Source organism: Oryzias latipes (assembly GCF_053564925.1).
Source record: "Oryzias latipes strain Hd-rR chromosome 1 unlocalized genomic scaffold, Olatipes_Hd-rR_3.1 chr1_Y".
In the NCBI taxonomy this organism is placed as follows: domain Eukaryota; kingdom Metazoa; phylum Chordata; class Actinopteri; order Beloniformes; family Adrianichthyidae; genus Oryzias; species Oryzias latipes.
Window position 1 is genome coordinate 11,522,596 of NW_027616335.1, and position 20,077 is coordinate 11,542,672.

At 41.0% G+C, this 20,077-nt stretch overlaps 1 protein-coding gene across 13 annotated transcripts in view; it reads right to left on the reverse strand.

Annotated features, from left to right (window-relative positions):
• The window catches only part of adgrl3.1 (adhesion G protein-coupled receptor L3.1), a 179,735-nt gene that overhangs the window by 54,159 nt on the left and 105,499 nt on the right, over nt 1–20,077 (reverse strand). For 12 of the 13 annotated variants that reach the window (XM_023956196.2, XM_078943686.1, XM_023956181.2 and 9 more), the window contains 4 exons: nt 10,687–11,097; nt 10,443–10,546; nt 8,293–8,478; nt 6,418–6,456 (listed from right to left, as the gene is read on the reverse strand). In XM_023956196.2, coding sequence (XP_023811964.1) covers nt 6,418–6,456; nt 8,293–8,478; nt 10,443–10,546; nt 10,687–11,097 — 740 coding nt within the window. The remainder of the gene's footprint in view (nt 1–6,417; nt 6,457–8,292; nt 8,479–10,442; nt 10,547–10,686; nt 11,098–20,077) is intronic. The other variant, XM_078943683.1, reaches the window with a different exon arrangement.

Genomic DNA, 20,077 nt, shown 5'->3' on the forward strand with positions numbered 1-20,077 from the left:
CAACTTGTGATGTGTTTTATACGTCACATGTTCTTCCATTTTTAAGATGCAACTTTTTCGTCGGAAAAAAAACTCAGAAATGCAACTTTGAGCTAAATGTTTACAATATATGTCCTCCAGTCTTGAGAAAAGTGCGTCAAAAACACGTTAAAAACACCAAAAACTTTATTCTCTTTAAGAGTTGAACTACTACCTGTATACGAATATTGAACCATGTGAATGACATCACCCACGGAAAATGACTTATTTCCGGCTTGTGCCGCCATGTTGGTGCCAAAAATCCTCAATAAGCAGTGATAAGTCCGACTCAGTCTGGATCCTCATGTCTATAACAACTCTCACCAATCAGGAATGAGCTTATTGGAACGCCACACCCCTACCACTTGAAATCGAGCTTGAAAGAATCTGTCAAGCAAATGTTTCTTTTGAATGTTCAACATAATGACCTCATACTTTTAGGAGGCATCTGATTGGCCCTTTTATAACTTGAATGACTTGCCCTACAGAACAAATATCATGAAACAAATAGGATTAGCAAGAATGTATATATAAAAAAAAGTTATTTTGACAAGTACCATATTTTTCAAAGTTTTGGTCGTGTTTTTTTTAATATTTATGCCAGGGGTGCGACTTATATTCAGGTGTGACTTACAGTACAGACCAAAAGTTTGGACACACCTTCTCATTAATGGGAAGGTGTGTCCAAACTTTTGGTCTGTACTGTATATGTGATTTTTTTTTAAATAAATGCCAATAACCACTAGAGGGCACTGTCGGTGTGTTTGCAGCATTTGCAGCTGACAGCAAAGTAAAAGAAGAAGAGCTGCTTAGTCTGGCGCTGGGTTTGGCGGAATTGCTCCAAAGCAGCACAGAGGAGGAAGAATTAAACGAATTTAGTGATTTAAAGAGTTTAGTTGACTTGCTAGCATGTTCTTTATGGTTATCAGAATTAATGTTCATGATTTGCCTTTCAAAATATTGTTTTCCGTATTTTGTTAAATAAATGTCTTTCAAAAGTGCAACTTATATATGATCTTTTCTTCTTTGTTATGCTTTTTTTCTTTTTTCTTTTCTTTGGGTGCTACAACAGATAGTCTAAAAAAAAAGCTGTATATTGACTGAGTAAGTCTATGGGATTTTAGCTTCTTGGAGCCAGCGGGTGTTTCCTGTTTCGAAGATGGGGAAGGAGGGGTCGCTCAGTCCAGTTTTCATATACAGCCCAAAATCCAGCTTTTGTAAATCTAAATCCCTCCTTACAAAATTCACAAATAAATGTTTGCTTTGCGTGCTGTGGGTGAGTTTTAGCTATCCTTTCCCTATGTTTTAAAAATTCCAACTCTCTTCTCACTGCTGACGCTCGCACACGCGCGTGCGCGAACTCACACAGCCGACACACGTATCAGAAGGCCCGTGGAGAGATAAAAGAGACAGAGAGAAAAGAGAACTGGTGCAGAAGAGGAGGAGGAGAGCCATGGGAGAGGGATAAAACAGTCCAGTGAGTCCATGGTGACAGGCGTCCACTGGGAGCAAGAGAGGCGGAAAAACGAATACAGGTGCTATCAAACACGCGCATCACAAACTCCCCCGGCCGCCGTATTTTTCTTTTGCTCCGCGCGCCACCTTTCATGCAGACACGATGCCATCCTTCGCTCATCTTCCCTACATCTTTCAGGGGAGAAAGCAACAAAAAAATAAATAAATGACACAGGTGCCATTACACAAGCAAAAGGGCTCTCCAGTGGGAAATAAAAGGGGCTGGGAAAACGGACTGGAGTTTATTGCCGTTCACATATTCTTCACTTCCTCCTGGAGTTTGTCACTCCAAGGAAAGACCGAAGGGGGAATGATGTGTTACATCAATCAATACAAAATAAAACAACAACAAAAATAATCCCAAAGTGTTGGAATTAGGAGAAATACTGTTCATTTTGGTCATGCGTTGTTCACATTTATGTAGCACACATGAACACTGCTGCTTAATCAACAACCTAATATGATAATGTTATGTCCTCTTTTAGCACAAGCCGCTAATTAGTAGGAATACATATTGAATGAGTCTGGGAGGGGTACATGTAAACAAAAACTAATTAATTCACTTCTTCGGAAAAAAAACAAAAAACAGAACAAACAGGAGTGGATGTGATGCATGCACACGCATGCCTCAACTTATCGGTCTCTACCTGCATCAGTCCAAAGCCGGACGACAAGACTGCAAGTTTAAAGTTTTTTTTTTTTCTTTTAAATAAAACTTTGTGTTTAATAACAAAAAAGTTCCTTTTTTTGTTTTTAAATCAAAAACTTTACAGTTAGGGAAGAATTAAGCCAAGTTGGTCTAAATTCCTCCAATGTTTCATTAAGCTAATAGCATCAATGTGTTACGGTAGTGAAACGGGCAGATATCCTGTCTATCATTTTTATCTTTTCTGTTATTAGGATTTGCCTTTCAAGATAAAATGTCGGATTTTACTCCCATATTTTGTTAAATACATTTCTCTCAACTTATATATATAATCAATTTTTTCTTCTTTAATATGCGACTTTTACTCCGCAGCAACTTTTTCTGCGATTAATACCTTCTGTTTGTATGTATGTCGAGTTTTTGTGCCACCTCCTCTGCAAAGGGTGAACCAGACTTTTCTAGTTTAGTTTACTGAGTCTCCATTTCCTCTAAATTATGCTTTAAGGTTCCCTCCAGCTAATTTTATTGTATTTTCATTGTATGCTTGCTGTTGACCTATACCCGGTAAAATTATGCAGAATACATGGAAACTCGCTTCATATTTTTCCCTTAAGCAATTGTCAAAAATGTACTTCCAGTTTAAAAAAGTGTTTTTCTTTATTCATTTACTTTAAATAAATCTGATTTTATAACTTTATTCTGTCTAAATGGGTTCCCTGTGACGTTCCACGGCCGATGAGGCCTTGCTGCCTCAAGTTTCCATGAATGTTGGATGGCACATGTTGAGCAGGACTGCGAGGCATATGTGCTTCTATCTGGGTTGGCATTGTGTGTCCTCAGCGCCCATGTGTGTAGTTGAGGGTGTGCACAAGGGGCTCGGAGAGGCATTGTAGTGCATCATTCTGCTCCACTTGCTTTACAGTAGCAGCCCCGGCAACAGAAAGGAGACTGAGGCAAAAGGGGGTGTTCTGTACTGTAAGCAAGGCAGATATTAGAGCGGCGGCGGCGGCAGCGCTGCTTTCTGCTCTGTGGGAGCCGCTCACACATGCTCACAAGGACGGATTCCAGATAACCCGGCTTTTCTACCCTTATTAAACTTCCCGCAGCTTTTTTATTGAAGTTTTGACTATCTTGCATTTTCAATTTCATTTTTTCTCTCTCAATGAAATTCAATTGGTGGAGATTACATCTGCAGAGGAAAGAGATAGGTAAAGGAAGAGAAAGGGTTGTGATTTTCTTTGAGTTGCACACATTTCTAATATTGGTGGTGTGTGTGCGGGCATGTGTGGAACAGCTGGGTGACTTTTTTTTTTCCTCACAAGTAGAAGCACTTCAGGGCTAAAGGTTTTTTTTTTTTAAAGACATGTTCACACACTCAAAAAAAAAGACTGCAAATACAGATAAGGGGGAGGGGGGTTACAATGAGTGTGCAAATGAGTGCATTTGTGTCTAAGTTTTGCACACATGGAGACACACTTCAGTAAATGGGGCAGAAGTGAAATGCTTTGAAGCGTCGGGGTAATCCAGCGTAAACAGCTATGGCAAGACAGGCTGGAACTGAGTCGGGCTACTACTCCCAGCTGCACGAGGGGAACACGGGCACACGCTTATGCGTGTTAGATTTGCGGAAAGAGGCAAGAGCGGAGAAAATAGTTTTTTTCCCCCCGTTTTTTTTCCGTTCTCGCCTAGCCGAGCTTACTCTGAAAGCGTCGGAGGAGCGGGCCGACCTTTCATTTGTTGGTAGCTTTTTTTCCCTTTTTTTTGTCTCGGACAGATGAGTCTGCAGCTAAATCAGGCTTTGAATTCACACATTGCCATGTCCTGACCTGCCATCTATATACAGAGGGCAAATTAGACACTGTCATTGAGCATCACTGTCTCCTCACTGCCCCCATTACTGTTTTTCTTTCTATCTCACCCCCCCCCCCCCCCCCCCCCCAGTTTTATTCTGTTTCTCTAAATTTCCCTCCTTCCCCATCTACCTGGCATGCTGCCTCCTTCCATCAGTGCACCCTAAAGCATCAAAGCCTCTCCACACCACCAACTTCATCATGAATAAATTGCCAATTTGGTACACATGAAACGAGTCCCAAGTTCCCCAAATGAAGTGAGTGAGGAGGGGAGATGAAGTGTGGGAAGGAGATAGAAATGGAAGAAAAAAAAGAAAAGAAAAAAAAGGAGGGGGGGGATTCAATTACTTTTTTTGTCTCTATTAGGGACCCAAACCTCCTGCCCACTCTTTTTCACTTGACAATTAGTGCTGTTGATAATTAACGAGGAGAGGGCACCACCCTCGGTCTCCCTAATCACGCACATTTCTATCAGGCACAGTCATGGACTGTTGCTATCTTTTTTTTTTTTTTTTGGGATATAACTAAGATTAATTACATAATCGATTACTTCCAGGAGTTGTGATCGAGCTGGAAGGTTTGGATTTGAACCGGCAAGCAGTGTGACCGGCATTAGTTGGGATCACGAACTCCCGAGCGTGCTGACATGACAGCGCGAGATCATCGGTGAAAGTATATTTATATATTTGTCGAGCACGCGTGGGGTGAAGAAGTGTGTGCGTGTCAGCTTGCATACAGTCTCTAAGCTGTGTTCTATGATGTGACATTGCTGACTGGTGCTGACGTTAAGACTTTTCGGAGGGGGGGGGGCTGCGAAAAGCCTGCATCAGGAGAAAAAGAGCTATCCTATCAGGAATGCGCGTGGGTGCCCGTTAGTGTGAGTGCACGCGGGTTTGGGGGTGCAGAAAGGGAAAACGCTGCAGTCTATGTGCTGCACATAAATGAGGATGTCGGGTAAAGGGGGCGGGGGTCCTTTGATGTTCTCAACAGTGATTTTAGCTGACCAGCATAATCCCAGCGCCACGCTAGATTAGCGAACAGCGTGAGCTCATGCTATGACACAAACAAACATCAGTGTAAGCAGACAAAACATCACGTAAAGGAATATTAACAGTTAAAAACCACAAGCTGGTAATTTTTCTGGGCAACAAAAACAGGTTAGACATAACTCAACCTCAAAAGAAGGCTCTTTTTTCAGCAACAGCAATATCCAAAAGAAAAAAAAAAGCAAAGACTTTGAGGAAAGCATGTGTTGGAAACAGCTGTTTGTAAAAGAAATTCAACCTAATAAAAATGCCAGATCATTGACTGTATATGAGAACTGGACCTAGCAAGTGTGACATCACTACTAGAAAATGACTTACTTCCAGCTCCAACGAAATTAAATCAAATCGGGGGGTACAGATGCTGCCATGTTGGAGCCAAAAATCGTCAGTAAGCACCGATTTGTTCGAGTCAACGTTTCTATGGCACCTCAAGGGAAGTGAACCATTGCCTGTATATGAGAAATGGACCGACAGAGGTTGACGACACCCATAGAAGATATTTTACGTCTGTCTCCAACAAGATGAAGTCGATTCAGGCGCCATTTTTTCGGAATATGGACGCGCCCATTTTAGAGCCAGAAATCGTCGGTAACCAGCGATTGGTCCAAGATAATGTTTTTATGATACCCCAAGGGTGGCAAACCATTATCTGTATACGAAAACTGGATCCACAGAGGCGATACGGCTTAATCCCGGTTCCAACGAAGTAAAGTCAATTCACTTGCCTTTTTTGGTCGTAATACCGACATCGCCATGTTAAAACCAGAAATTGACTCTGAATTGGTCTAGATCACTGTTCCTATGGCAACCACTCTCACCAATCAGGAGGAAGCTTGTTGGATGTCCACACTCATACCGCCTTGTTCAACATTTTGAACATTCAACATGAGACCACATAATTCTATTGAGGGATCTGATTAGTCATTTTATAATAAATAATTTGAACTACAGAAAAAAAAAATAGGATTAGCAAGAACATGTTAAAAAATATGAATATGACTAAGTAATAGCTGTCCATAGAAGTTTATGGGGTTTTGGTTTCTTGGAACCAGCAGGTACTCCCTTTTTGGAACACAAAGGGGGGAGGGGTCACTCAGTCCAATTCTTATATAGAGTCAATGAGCCAAACACCGTTCTCTTAAGCGACTGCCCTCCTCAAAGGATTGGGTTTGCCAAATCACAAGACAATCCCCGCTGCGTGGAGCTGCAACTCTACACAGACGGTTGTCATCACACACATTTGCAAGCGCGCTTTCCAGATGCTGAGGTGTTAAACAATAAAAAAAAAAAGCAAAAACATGGACAACTATGGTGTGATCTACCCAAGCCAGGAAGCAGATACCTGTGTGAAAAACCTGCAGGACCTTTCTCTCTTCTGAAGCTGCAAATTCAAACAGTGCGGCAGTTATTAGAGATTCCACACATTCAAATGCACATAAAAGACAAGAAAAAGCTGCTTTTATGCTTGCCTGGACAAATCGTTGGTTCCCTTACCTGCATATCCGGTGAATTCTTTCTATTGCAATCATATTTTTGTTTTTCTGTTTTTTTACTCTTTCCTGCTTTTTTCTTCCATATTGAGTTATTTTGTGCATCTACTGTCAAGCGAACTGATGGCAATAATTACAAATGCACTCATGTGCGATTGGTTGCATTTAATTTTTCCTTAGCATAATTAGCATAATTAGTGAGCATCCTGCTCTATTAGAATTTAATCTATTTTTTATTTTTAGTCCATTTCTTTAGTAGTAAAACAGACATTGAATCATTATATTTGTCTGCGTTGATTGCAAGTATTAGTGCATTACTTTACTTTAATTAAGCTAAACAATTTTTTAATATGTGATAGTTGGTTCAAATGCTGCTAGAAAGGAGAAATGAAAGCATAAAAAAGACATGAGGTTCAAACTTTACTGCTAAAGGCCATGTCACACAGCCACTACATCCATTTTGTGCATTTTCCATGTCAGTTGAGTATCATGCAGTTTACGCGTAATTTACATAGTTTTTACAGTTATTAAGTAGATCTTATGGAATTGTGCATTTTTTTGCGAGATGCAGATGCAAATTTGTGGCTTTCCATGACCCTTCCAAATATGTCCACATATGTCTAACGAACTTTTCGCAAATGTACTGTACCACCAATGTGTGATCTTTATATCACATGTACAACACACGTCACGCTAAAAAAAAATCACGTAATTTTTGTATAAATCGCTAATAAATTGCATGCACACAGCACGATAATCACACACGCTTCATGTTCTTCATTGATTTACGTGTCCTTTGTGTGGTTTATTCGTCTGTGGTTCATTCGTGATACATCTGTGAAAATTTCAAGACCACAACTATTCTCACTTTTTCCTTGAATATTCACCAATTTTCATCCATGCAATATGCACAAAATGTACTAAGTGGCTGTGTGACACCGACACGGCTTTAAGATGGGATAAATATGCGTCTTTTGGCAGTTGTACAGCAGAGGTTTATGCTAACTGATTGGCTCAATTTATAGATCTTTGTCAGCCTGATTGGTTGACAGCTTAATTCAAACCAGCGTTCTTAAAAGTTCCAGAACAGCATTCTATGGAAAAATTACAATTTGTTCCACCTAAGGGAGATTAGTCGGTTAAACCAATTTGAAGTAGCTGTGGTAAGGGATTGTTTGAGTTATAGTTAATCTAATCCCAAATAGGGACTCCAGCCTGATTGTCAGCATCATGTTAAAAGACGAAGCTAAATGGCCGAGTTATATTATGTGATTCATGATGTAGAATCGGTCCCAAGACCGTGCTGTAGGTTGAAACGAGAAGAACCGAGATGGGGTATTATTGAATTTTGGTTGTGATTTGTAAAGAGTTGAGAGACCCTGCCAAAGACTAAAAGCAGCTATCTGTCTCTTCTAACGTTAGGCAAAGCTTGTTACAAAGATCCCCACAGAAATGAAGATGAGAAAATGTCTAAATGCAACAATACATCATGTGGAAATCTGGAATGTTCCGTCTGCGCCTTCATCAAACTCTGCATACAGACTTTTTGTAACTTCTGAAAATGACTTAAAGGAAAAAAGGACCGAGCCAAGTTGTTTATATTTCATTTCAGAGATACTCTACCGTTAGATTTGTTTCTCCTGTTTCCTTTTTGTTGTGAGCTGATTCATATACTTTCATAGAAAATATTATTTTCACTGCACATCTTTCCACTAAGAGGGCAGTACCTTGGTGAGGCTGCGAGCAGCGCTGTCTTTGCCACCAGGGGTTAGGTTTCGGAGTTGAACGTCCAGCAGCTCAACCAGCTGGGCCATGGCCCTGACCGTGGACGGCACGTCACCCGGCCGCAAAGGGCCCTTGGTCTGCTCCGCCAGCTCCCTGGCCACTATCGCCGCCGTCTCTCCCGAGCGGAGCTGTAAGGCAAAAACAAGGACAGAGCATAGGATAGAAAAAAAAAGATGGATGGAAGCTTTGTTTTAATGTCAGATGAGGTGAGAAGTGAAGGGTAGGTAAAGGTAAAGAAACTAGAGCCATAAAGTATCAAGAACAGGGAGAGAGGACGTTACGGCTAATAAATAAGAGCAAGGACAGAGATGGAGCACAGAGGATCAAATACAGACAAAAAAAAATGAAGCCAAAGAAAAAAATAGGAGTAATAATGTAAAATTGTAAAGGACTTTCTCAATTATATACTTTGACGGAGCTTGGTTTAACTAAATCTGGTGCACCCTGGTCGTTATCCAAAACCACGGAGTTCTAACCATTTAACACCAGAGCTTTAGCTCCAGTGTTGACATTCTTTCAAGAACCGTAACTCTTCAACTGTTGACGTTATTAACACAATTTCAACAGATTTTGGAGAAAAGCAGCCTTGCTTATACAACTGACATAAATCAGCGGATTCTGTCATGGAGAAAAAGGACTTTTCGCCATTTAGCGACCCGTCGTATAACTTTACTAACGTTTACATTGATCAAGTGCTGCATATTGTTGCAAAGCTGATACGCAAAGCCCCTTCTCTCCGCGTCAGAGTCAGCTGATTCATGTTCAGTGTACGCTATTTAGGTGACACCTGCTACATTTCCAATGTTAAAGGTTTCATCTAGCCAAGAGAGAATTATCCATATATCCATCCATTTTGGATCAAGATGGAGGATGGGTTGCCAGTATCATTGCAGGGTCCCAAAGAGAATATATACAATGAATCTAAGTCCAGTGCGGGCAGTTGCAATGATAGTGTGACAAAAGCCAAGACAAAAGGATAAAGGTAGAAGCTGAAACAGTATGACAGATTAATTTCAGAAGGATACAGACTGACAATATTTGAAAGAAGTGATGGGAACACTGATCAGAGCCACATGGGAACTGCGTTTGAATACAGAATAAATGGAAGCTGGGATCAACCACACCAGGAATGTGTCCAGGCTGTACTGAGATCCAGCACATTACAAATTAAGTTGAAAGGTTGTTGGAGGTAAGGCAGATAAAGAATGCCATAAACAAGTACAATGAATAGTCTTCAGAAACATCTGTGCGAAATATGAGTTTGGAGTTCCAAAGTCATACAGACCATCCAATGGTTGTTGTTCACCTTTTAGCATATCCCTTCAGGGGCCGCCACAGCAAATCAGCTTACATTGATTTGCACAGTTGGTTTGGCAGAGATTTTCATGACAGATGCCCTTTCTGACACAACCCTGTATTTTATTCAGACTGGGAACTGACAGAGGGGGACCTGGACTTGGGCTCCTTTGTGGCTACATAATTAGGCAGTAGCGCAAAGGGTCTTGCCCAAGGACCCACACTGGATGAGGCTCATCATGCACCTTGGGAAAGGAACCCTCACTTCCCATGCTCCAGTCCTACACACAGCCAAATGAGCTGTCCAGCTGCTATAAAGACCATCCAAAAGTGGTGGGGGTAAAAACAACAAATCATGATGGCCGACCAACCAAACATTGCAGTACTGGACAAACACAAGATAAGGACGCGGTGGTGGAGAGATATATACATCGCCAAGTGACCCAAACATCAGAAAAGAGCTCAAGAAGACCTACTAGAAGAGTAAGAATAGTAAGGAAGGGGAAGACCAGGGTTGTCCCAGTAACAGTTGTAGCGCTTGAGGCCCCAACAGAAGTCTAAAGTCTAGAAGAACAGTGTCTTCAAGGTTCTCTAATCATCATTTATCTTTCAATTGTCCTGTTTTTAGAGAAAACTTTAATAAAATACCAAATAAAAAGCAAAAACACTGTCTTTTCATCACCAAAATGAATATTGCCTAAATGAAGTCATTATTAGCCCTTACAAAAATGTTGTGCATTACAAGTAAACATGGACACACCAGTATATGTCAGTCTTTGTAGAGGCTTTAACTTACCTTCTGCATGATGTGATTCACCCAGGGTGAGGTACAGTTGCTGAGGTCGGGGCCTTGAGGATCCCAGTAACCAAAATGTGCCATGCACACGTAGGTAGCAACTCCTGCAGAACAAGCGAATCATACTGGGTGACCCGTCCTAACCTACCATAAACTGTCTTTGGAAGCGCCTTCTTCAAATGAACTTTTGGATTAAAACCTGAGACATAAGCCCTGTTCACCTGTGCAGTGCTGGCCCTCTTACCTAGTGTCCCCACAGGGCATGGCTGCTTGGCCGTCTGGCCTTGTTGTGTCCGGGGCCACGAAATATCGGCTGTCACCCTCGGACTGCAGAAATCTTGGGGAGGAAGGGCAGGGGGCTGTGGGACTGCCGGGGGGATTAGCACCGGAGGGGATCCCCCAGCTTTTTGGTTGGTGTCCGGAATCTGGTTACTGTCAGACACCGAGCCTCCAGCGGGAACCAGGATGGGCTGGCGGACAGTGGTGGTCGTCCGATAACGCTGGCCGGGGGAAGTGGTAAGAAGGGGCCTGGGGGTGGTGTAGTACGGAGGAGAACGGGTGGTGGTACCTCGGCCAGTCGACGAAGAGGAGGAACCCCCACCGCCTGTGTGACCTCCTCCCCGGTTAGGTGGGATGATGGGAGGCGGCCGGAAGTCTATGGAAAGAAAAAAATGGTAGAAAAAAAAGTAGATGTGAGTACAAAAAGATCTCATGAAAAGAAACACACACAGCACCGGCGATGTAAGCAATGGCCTCCAGGAGTAAATAATATAGAGCAGACACAAACACATTTGTATACATTCATTTTCCCAGCAGTAAACGGCTGTGACAGCTCGTGGCTCATGTTTCTGATGGCTTCCAAATGCTAGTCACTGAAGTCTCATATCAGACCCCAGTGATACTTTTAACTGTAAGTTGACGACATAGTCATAAAAATTTTAAAATAGAGCGCCACAGTGAGCAAGTGTTGCTTTTTGAGTCCTAACAAATGACTTTTTATTCTGATTTCCACTCATTGAGTAAAATGATCACATCTTACAGAAAACAACATTCTTTTAGCGTAATGCATTAATCATGACATCACATGACGCAGAAAGGCCACTTTTGACGCTCTTCTATAGTCAATATTTTATTGTAAAAAGGCTCCATTATTCACAGTGACCCTTTTTGAGTGACAGATATAAAGAATGGATGGATAGAGAGGTGCAAAGAATGAGGAGTTAAGCATCTTTGTCGATGCAAAATACCCCTTTTACCATCTGGCTATTACTCACATTTTCCATAACTACAGGCCATTTAGTTTTTCTCCATTTTCATTAAAAAAATGTTCATTAGTGTTAATAATTGAAAAGCATTGTGTGTAATATTAGCATAGATAGAAACTTTTATTGGAAATGATTGATACGTGAGAAAAACAAAACAAAAATTAATTCATATACCTGATTTGAAGTCTTCTTTACTATTTACTGAGTCCATAAACTTGAATAGATTTGTTAAACGTTTCAATGTACTGTTTTATAGAGCTATCTGTAATTTGCATACCAATATGAAACAGAAAAATGGAATTTCCACATCATGTACAAAGATGTACTTTTAGCTACCATATTTTCTGCATTATGGGGCACACACACCAGATTATAAGGATGGCCATCAATGAATGGTCTATTTTTAAACTTATATCATATATATGGCGTATTAAGTGAAACAAATCAAAAATAGGTCAGTACATCAATCAGATCTTGTTACAACTTTTTGGTAAAAAAAAATTAAAAAAATAGGTTGTGTCCAAATTCCTTCACTACTCACTACGTAGTGCACTATGTAGTGCGTTCGCCATTTTGTAATGATGTCCCAATCTAAAATTCCTAAATCGAGTGCCCTAGAAATTTCCCAGACGTTTCTGTGAAAAACCAGTGTGATTGGTAATAACAGACCACAATGCATTGCGTCTGAACAATATTTCCCCAAAAATGTGTTTTCAAGATTCAAGATTCAAGTTTTATTGCCGTTTGCACATGCGGTACATCGGAATTTTTCTTTGGCATCTCTCATGTCAGGATAAGTTAAAAAAGGACAAAAGAAAAATTTGAAGAAGAAATAATAAAGAAAATAAAAATAAATAGAATAAAGTTAAAAGTCAAAATTAGACAACAAATTTACATGGTGTATAAAAATATAAATATCAGTAAAATATGATAATGGATATTGCAGAGACCCAATCTGTACAGAAGCATTATTGCACATATAATTATTGCACATATTATTGTTTATTGCACTTAGTATTTTAGTCCAGTCTTCTCTCTCTGATGTCCTTAGCCAGCATTCTGATTGCAGCTGGGAAGAAGCTGTCGTGGAAGCGTGTGGTGTGTGCGTGGATGCTTTCAGGCCTGCGACGCCTGAGGTTGTGGCCTGAGTCCACGCATTGGATCAGTCCATGAGCAGGGTGGTGTCTGTCTCTGATGATCTTAGTCACTCTCCTCCTGCAGCGCTGTTTGTAGATGGTGTCCATGGATGGAAGGTTGCAACCTATGATTTTTCCAGCTGTATTAATGACCCTCTGCAGCATCTTCTTCTCTTTTAAGGTGGTGTTACCGAACCAGGCTGTTAGTCCGCTTGTGAGGATGCTTTCCACAAGCCCCCTGTAGGCTTGGGTGAGGGTCCGGCGCTTGAGACCGGCCTTCTTCAGCAGCCTGATGAAGTACAGCCTCTGCTGGGCTTTCTTCACTGTGGCAGCAGTGTTTCTTTCCCAGCTGAGGCTGTTTGTGATCTGCAGACCAAGGAACCGGTGGCAGTCGGTCCGCTCCACCACAGTCCCGTTGATGATGAGCGGTTGATGTGGCGGTGCTTTCCTTCTGTAGTCCACGATTATCTCTTTTGTTTTCTCTACGTTGAGAACAAGGTCGTTGTCCTCTCCGTAGATGGTGATCCTGTGCACAAGGTCTCTGTATGCAGACTCGTCCCCTCCTCTGATGAGGCCGAGGACGGTTGTGTCGTCTGCATACTTAATGATGATGTTGTTGGAGTCGGGGGAGGTGCAGTCGTGGGTGTAAAGTGAGAAGAGCTTTGGACTGAGGCAGCACCCCTGTGGTGTACCAGTGCTAACTGTCAGCTCAGCAGAGACCTGCTTTCCCATCCTCACCACCTGTGGTCGGTCAGTGAGAAAGTCAAGGATCCAGTTTCTGGTGGGTGTTGGTATTCCCAGATCTGCGAGTTTATCAGTCAGCTTCAGGGGCCTGATGGTGTTGAAGGCAGAGCTGTAGTCCAGGAACAGAATCCGGGCGTACGTGTTCTTGGTGTCCAGATGTTGCAGGGTGGAGTGAAGTGCCAGTGCCACCGCATCTTCTGCTGATCTGTTGGGGCGGTAGGCGAACTGGTGGGGGTCTACTGATTCGTCGACCAGGGAGTTGATGTGGGACAGGACCAGCTTTTCCAGACATTTCATTGCTGCAGGGGTGAGAGCCACGGGTCTAAGGTCGTTCATCGCTGCGGCGTGTGTTTTCTTCGGGACCGGCACGATCACAGAGGACTTGAAGATACGGGGCACTGTTTCCTGCGATAGCGAGAGGTTGAAGATGTCTGTATACACCTCTGCTAGCTGCTCCGCACAGGCTTTCAGAACCCTTGGTGAAACGTGGTCCGGTCCCGTCGCCTTGTGTGGGTTCACCTGCTTCAGGGCCCTGAGGACCTGTTTGTGAGACACCTGCAGCGCAGCCTCTTCTGGGGCCCAGGAGGTCTTTTGGGGGACCTCTTTGTTGTTCTGGTCGAACCTTGCGTAGAAGCTGTTAAGGCTGTCTGGTAGGATGTTACTCTGGAACTCTGATCTGCTGGTGTTGTTTGTCTTGTAGTTGGTTTTAATGTATTCTTTAAATAAAATGTTCATAAAACGCAGATATCAATTCGATTTTGACTTTGTGAGATTGATGAAGTCATATTTACACTTAGAAAAAAAGAAGTAGTGAGCATGGTGTCCAAACTACATTTAAAATCCAGGGGGCTACATAGTCCTGGATTATATAGGTATTTTCTAGTTAGGGATGGGAATTTGGACACTGTATAGTAGGGAAAATACAGTAATCTATTAAATGTCATATCTTTATTTCATCAGTAATCCTTGTGCTTTTCATTGTTATGTAGTACAAATGTTTGACTCCCATGAAGGCCACAACCTAAAGTAAGGTTGTATGAGGTTGAGAAGTCATACATTATGCAAGACATGGAGGCTTTTGACGGACACTTTTGAAATAACTATTTCATCCACAATCAAAGCGGGGGATCAAGTGCGGGATAGTCTTTATTACAACACTGTAACAAAAGTTTATTCGATTTTGCAAACGTTCCCTTTTTGCAGAGCTATTGAGGTCCCAAAGCAACATCTTTACCCCCCCCCCCTCTATTTTGTTAAAGACTTGCAGCTGTGCTTGGAAATCTTGTCCTGCATCATGAGGTCATGTTGGATGAATCATATGCTTTCGGACAGGCATCGTCTTGCTTCATTCTTGAATACTTAGATAGAGTTGTGGGGTGGGTCTCATCGCTGGAATGTCGCCTAAAAGCTGTAAAATAAGCTTCACTCCACCGATATTAAGCTCAGCACTTGAAATGGGCCGCACACTATGGAAGAGGTCAGGTTTGTTTTGAAGTAAATTATCAAAACATTGTACAAGCTTGTAGGGCTGTAACAAGTATACTCGAATATTCACGATCTGTTCCCGGAATATTGAGGATGAATAGTTGTGACGTTGGAAATCGCTCTTTTGCAATCTTTTTAAATGTAGTAGAGTAAAATTACTCTTCAGGCAAATAAATTATCGTTCTGTTATTAAAAAGTAGTGTTGGATTTTTTTGTATAAAAACCAAACAAACCTAATGTGCTACTGTGATCAGAAGTAAATGAATCTTCAAAGTAAAGTGTGAAGGTTCCCCTTTTTTAAAAATAAAATTATGAAATGTTTATTTTTGAAGTTGAAAAAGTGAGACTACAGTTCAGTTTCCCGGAATAAGTTCTAAAAACAGATTTCTTTTTGATACAATCACCAATCTGAATCAAAAAATGATGAATATGAAATTAAAAATATTGTTAAAATCTTGCAACCAATTGTGTGATGTTCATCAAATATATAGATGAACATTCAATGCATTTCCAGTTCAGAATAAAAAAAAAGTCATTTTTAAAGCATCTATTTTGGAAACAGTGTTGTCAGTTTAGAATAAAGGACTGTGAGTGTTTTCTAATCATTTTTGTTTGGTGTTGCTGTGCCTTCATTTACTATCTTCTTGTTATCTATCCACTGTAACAGCAGTCAGCAAGACTTTGAGGATAGAAAAACATTTTTAGGATTTGTTGTAAAATGATTAAAAGCAACAGTTACTTTTATGTTTTGTTTAATGCATAAGTTAACCCGGAAGTTGACAGCAAAAAAAAAAAATGTGAAAAATTGTTTAAAATGATAAATATCAAGTTTAAATGTTTATCATTTTAATTTTCCTACATCCTCTAAACAGACGTACTTGTAACAACTGTTCAAGGATAAAATATGAAATAATAAGAATCGTGGTTTGATCTGTGAATCGTTGATTTGTTAACCGAATAACTGCCAAAAGTTTTAGTCACTACTGGGGTTGACCTGTAGTCAACCATGGAGGGTCGTAGACAGGGGAGTGCAGGTGTATCCTGCAGCTCTATTGAGGCTTGAATGGCCACCCCAAGGGCCATCGTGAAATCAGAACAATTGTCATGCGTGTGGTAAATGTATCGTGAAGTATTTATTAGGCTAATGTAAGTTCTATGCAGTAATAGGTGCCTGTACGCTACACTCTAGTCAACAGTAAAGTTCGAGAAATGGCCCCTTATTGACCGTTTGCAAATGTCACTTGCATGTGTTATTTAAGTTCTTGCTACAACCCGTCCCCCACTGGAAGCCTCTAGAAAAAATGTGCATGACAATTTTCGGCTCTACAGGCTCCCCGAGCAACCTTGATACTTTGTGCATCCCCCCTGCATGCCCCATACAGTTTTGCCCCGCAGACAGCCCGTATCCACCCATAAGGGCAGCTGTGACGAAGGCTTAGTGACAATCTATCACATAGTTGAACACCTTAGTCCTGTTTGTTTCCTACATTACATAATGGGTTTTTGGACGGATCCTTTCGGAGGACTGTGTTCATGTTTCACTATCCAGTTTCCTTTTTAGCAAATGTTTACAAAGCCTCTGTTAATTGGCAAATCACAACCTGGTTGTTAATCATCCAGTGCAGCTCTTCAAACAGACATGGTCATGGCCTCGTTATTGTTAATGCATCTCCCTGTCATATTTATCCTCTCTCCCATGTGTAGTCAAAGTCTACTAGTGGATTTAGACACATTTAACCTTGTACTTCATAAATTTTGAAAACCATTTCTCAACATTATAAGCACTTTTGCTGACGTTTAATCTAACACAGCCAATTAACGTGTGGAGAGTGATTATTTATTGATTAGCTTGCAACACATATTTTTTTTAGATTAAGCCAAAGACTTAATGTATACCTGTTTTTTTTTTTTTAATGAGCTAACTTCAGCTTAAATTTTGCTTCAATATTAAAACTATTGATGTGAAGAATCTTTGCCGGACTGTGAAGCACAAGCCCTCGCTTTTTTCTTCAAGACTGCTTTAGGCAAGATGGCATACTGTCAGAGGGGCACCCAACTGACAGCTCACTACATGTGGCTGTACAAAATAGACTGTGAGTGTGTGAATTACATTAGAGTAAATTTATGCTAAATTTATTGTATTTGGCTTTTTAATCAAACTTGATTTAACTTTACTGTAGGTTGCTAAATGACTATATTAGACTGAAGAAGATAGATCCCTAGAGATTACTTATTCAAGGATGCTCCTGCTCATGCATTTCAATGTATTATTTTCTCACTTTTTCTGCAGAAAGGTCTGTGAGTCTCTGTGTAAAAGGATGTTATAAAAGTCTAATATTGTGAGTGGATGTTCATTTTTCTTACTTTGAGCTCAAAGTGACAGTTGCTGTGGGTTTTTTCGGATCAATTAAAGAAACCATACCTCCCTCCACGATTTCTAGCGTCTGCCTGTTTTGACAGACAGCCGCGTCAGATCTCCGCCGTTCTGTTCTCTGCCAAGACTCGACGGAGGGTTTCTCTCTGCCTAAGCCGCGCACCGCTCCCGTCATCCCGACTGCTCTGCCTCGCGCATTCTCCGCAGAACATCGCCATCAATCACGCTTGGCAGCAGCGGCCTGGGGACTACCTGTCAATCTGGCTGTTTGTGTGACTGCGTGTACCTATGAGGCAGAGAGGCGGGGCGTGCCTCTCAGGGCTTCGAATGAGAAGCTCCATTAGGAGTCCTGCCTCAACAATAGCAAAGTAATGATGTGTGTGTTTGTGCCTGAGGTTGATGCCTGCTGTCATTTGAGTACAGGCCAGAGAACACAGGCGGTTGGCAGCTTACTTTTAAAGTAACACAAAGCTTGAAAGCATCAGACAGAAGACCACCTCTTTGCTGACCTTTTTTAAGTCTTTTTGAGGACATTGTTTTGCAACATCTTTTCCATTGATATAATCTGTATTAAACTCATATTAAGTCCAAAAAAGGCAATCCTTCTCCTCAAAGACTCCCCCAGAAGATCTCCCAGTGATTTCTTTTAATTATGTGTATGCAGTGTCGTTTTCTAGGACATAGTTTCTGCAGAGCGGCAGTACCGGATTTTCAGCACTATAGGTCGCACTGGATTATAAGGCGGACCGTCAATGAATGGTCTATTTTCTGATATTTGTAGGCGAGACAAAATAGTCAGAGATAAGTAAGTACATGTACATCAGTCAGACTGTATTAACGGCGCTCATAGAAACTTTGGTACTTGTTAGCAACAACATTAGCGTTTTCACAACACCTGTAACTCCCAACCTTGTTCACAACTTGTGGAAGAAAAAAAACAGACTGATACAGCTAAAACAAACAATACTGTGACTAAGCTTACTCCCAAACTTGTTAGCCATACATTAAAATAACACTACACATTTGCAATGTTAGCATATTAACGATATCTGTAACTCCTAGCCCAGTTGAGAATATGTAAAAAACAAACTGATACCACTAAAACAAACATTACAGTGACTACGCTAACTCCCAACATTATTTGCGTGAATATGTTAAAATAATAGTCCGACACAGCTAAGCGTTAAACACGTTAGTGTATTTACATTACCCGTAACTCCCAACCTTGTTTGTAACATATTAAAAAGACACACTATTACCGCTAAAACAAATGTTACTGTGACTACGCTAACTCTCAACCTTGTTAGTAGCATAGAAATAAAAAAAAACAGTGACACCGCAACACATTAGCCACTTAGAGTAGTCACAATAACACCCAACATTACTTACAATTTGTAAAATAAACAGACATTTTGACAGAGCGTTGTGTACCTCTCAGGGTCACTTTGAAATAAGTAGCCACAACCTGAATTAATCCACATATGAAGCACTCCAGATTATAGGGCACACTGTAATTTGTTGGAAAAAAATAAGACTTTTAAGTGTGCCTAATTGTGCCTCTGCGTTGTGGGCGGGACCATTAGCACAGAGCAACCTAGTCCCCCTTCTCCTCCCCGTTGCTGCGAGTTCTCTGTTTACACTCTTCTGCTAGCTTACAGCCCCTCACACCGCCAACCTAACATTAGCGGTACTACAAAAATGGTACAAAAAAGCGATATTGGAGCTATCCACTCGGACAGTTTTGAGGCAGAGGCCAGCTCGGACGAAGAAAACAAAGACTTAAATGGATCTGTCTACAAGTGGATGCATCAGAATGGAGCCGAGCAGTGAGCCTGTGGCCCACCCAGGGTATTTCCTACGCTCTTATTTACAAACTGCTTTTTTTGTGTGTTCTTGATTCACAACATTTTCAATAAATACGCAGAAATCCAATTTTGAGTTTAATTTTCTTTACACTTGTCCTCCATTATCAGAAACATGCCACAAGAACATGTTAAAACACCAGAGTGGGTCTTTAACTGTACTTCCTTCCATTCCTTTTTTTTATTTTTTATCTTTTTGCAGTACTTTAACATGCCAAAGATGAATTCATCAATTGCATCACTCAAAGCTCAACGGCACTAAAGGAACATGACATAACAGGTTTATAAAACATTTATAAAGAGGAGGGAATAGGTAATGCTCACAGGAACTGACATTACCCCCTACCCCCGCTTTGTGTGTTTAAACTTACGAAGCTTCGAGTAAATCCGCTTTGACAGTTTCAGTTAGCCCAAACATTTGCCTCTTTGCTATGCTTTTACTGTCATAAACCTCAGGAAGAGGTTCATACACTGTTTATACTCTCAGTGACAAGTTTGACGAAATACATTTTAGAGGAAACATCAGTTATCACATTCACTGCTTTTGCCTTCCTGGAGTTTTTATGTAAAACAACAACAACATTGAAAGAAACGTCCTCTAATTTCTATAGTTTTATAGCCTTGGTGATGTCTTTCTTTCCTGAAAAAACAAGGTCCTGCTGCAGTATATTAGACTTTTCTGCTATAATTTTAAATATTGCATAGTAAAAGGAAATAGTTTGATAGTAAAACTGAATGTACACAACCTTTTTCAAGGTTCGAACCACAT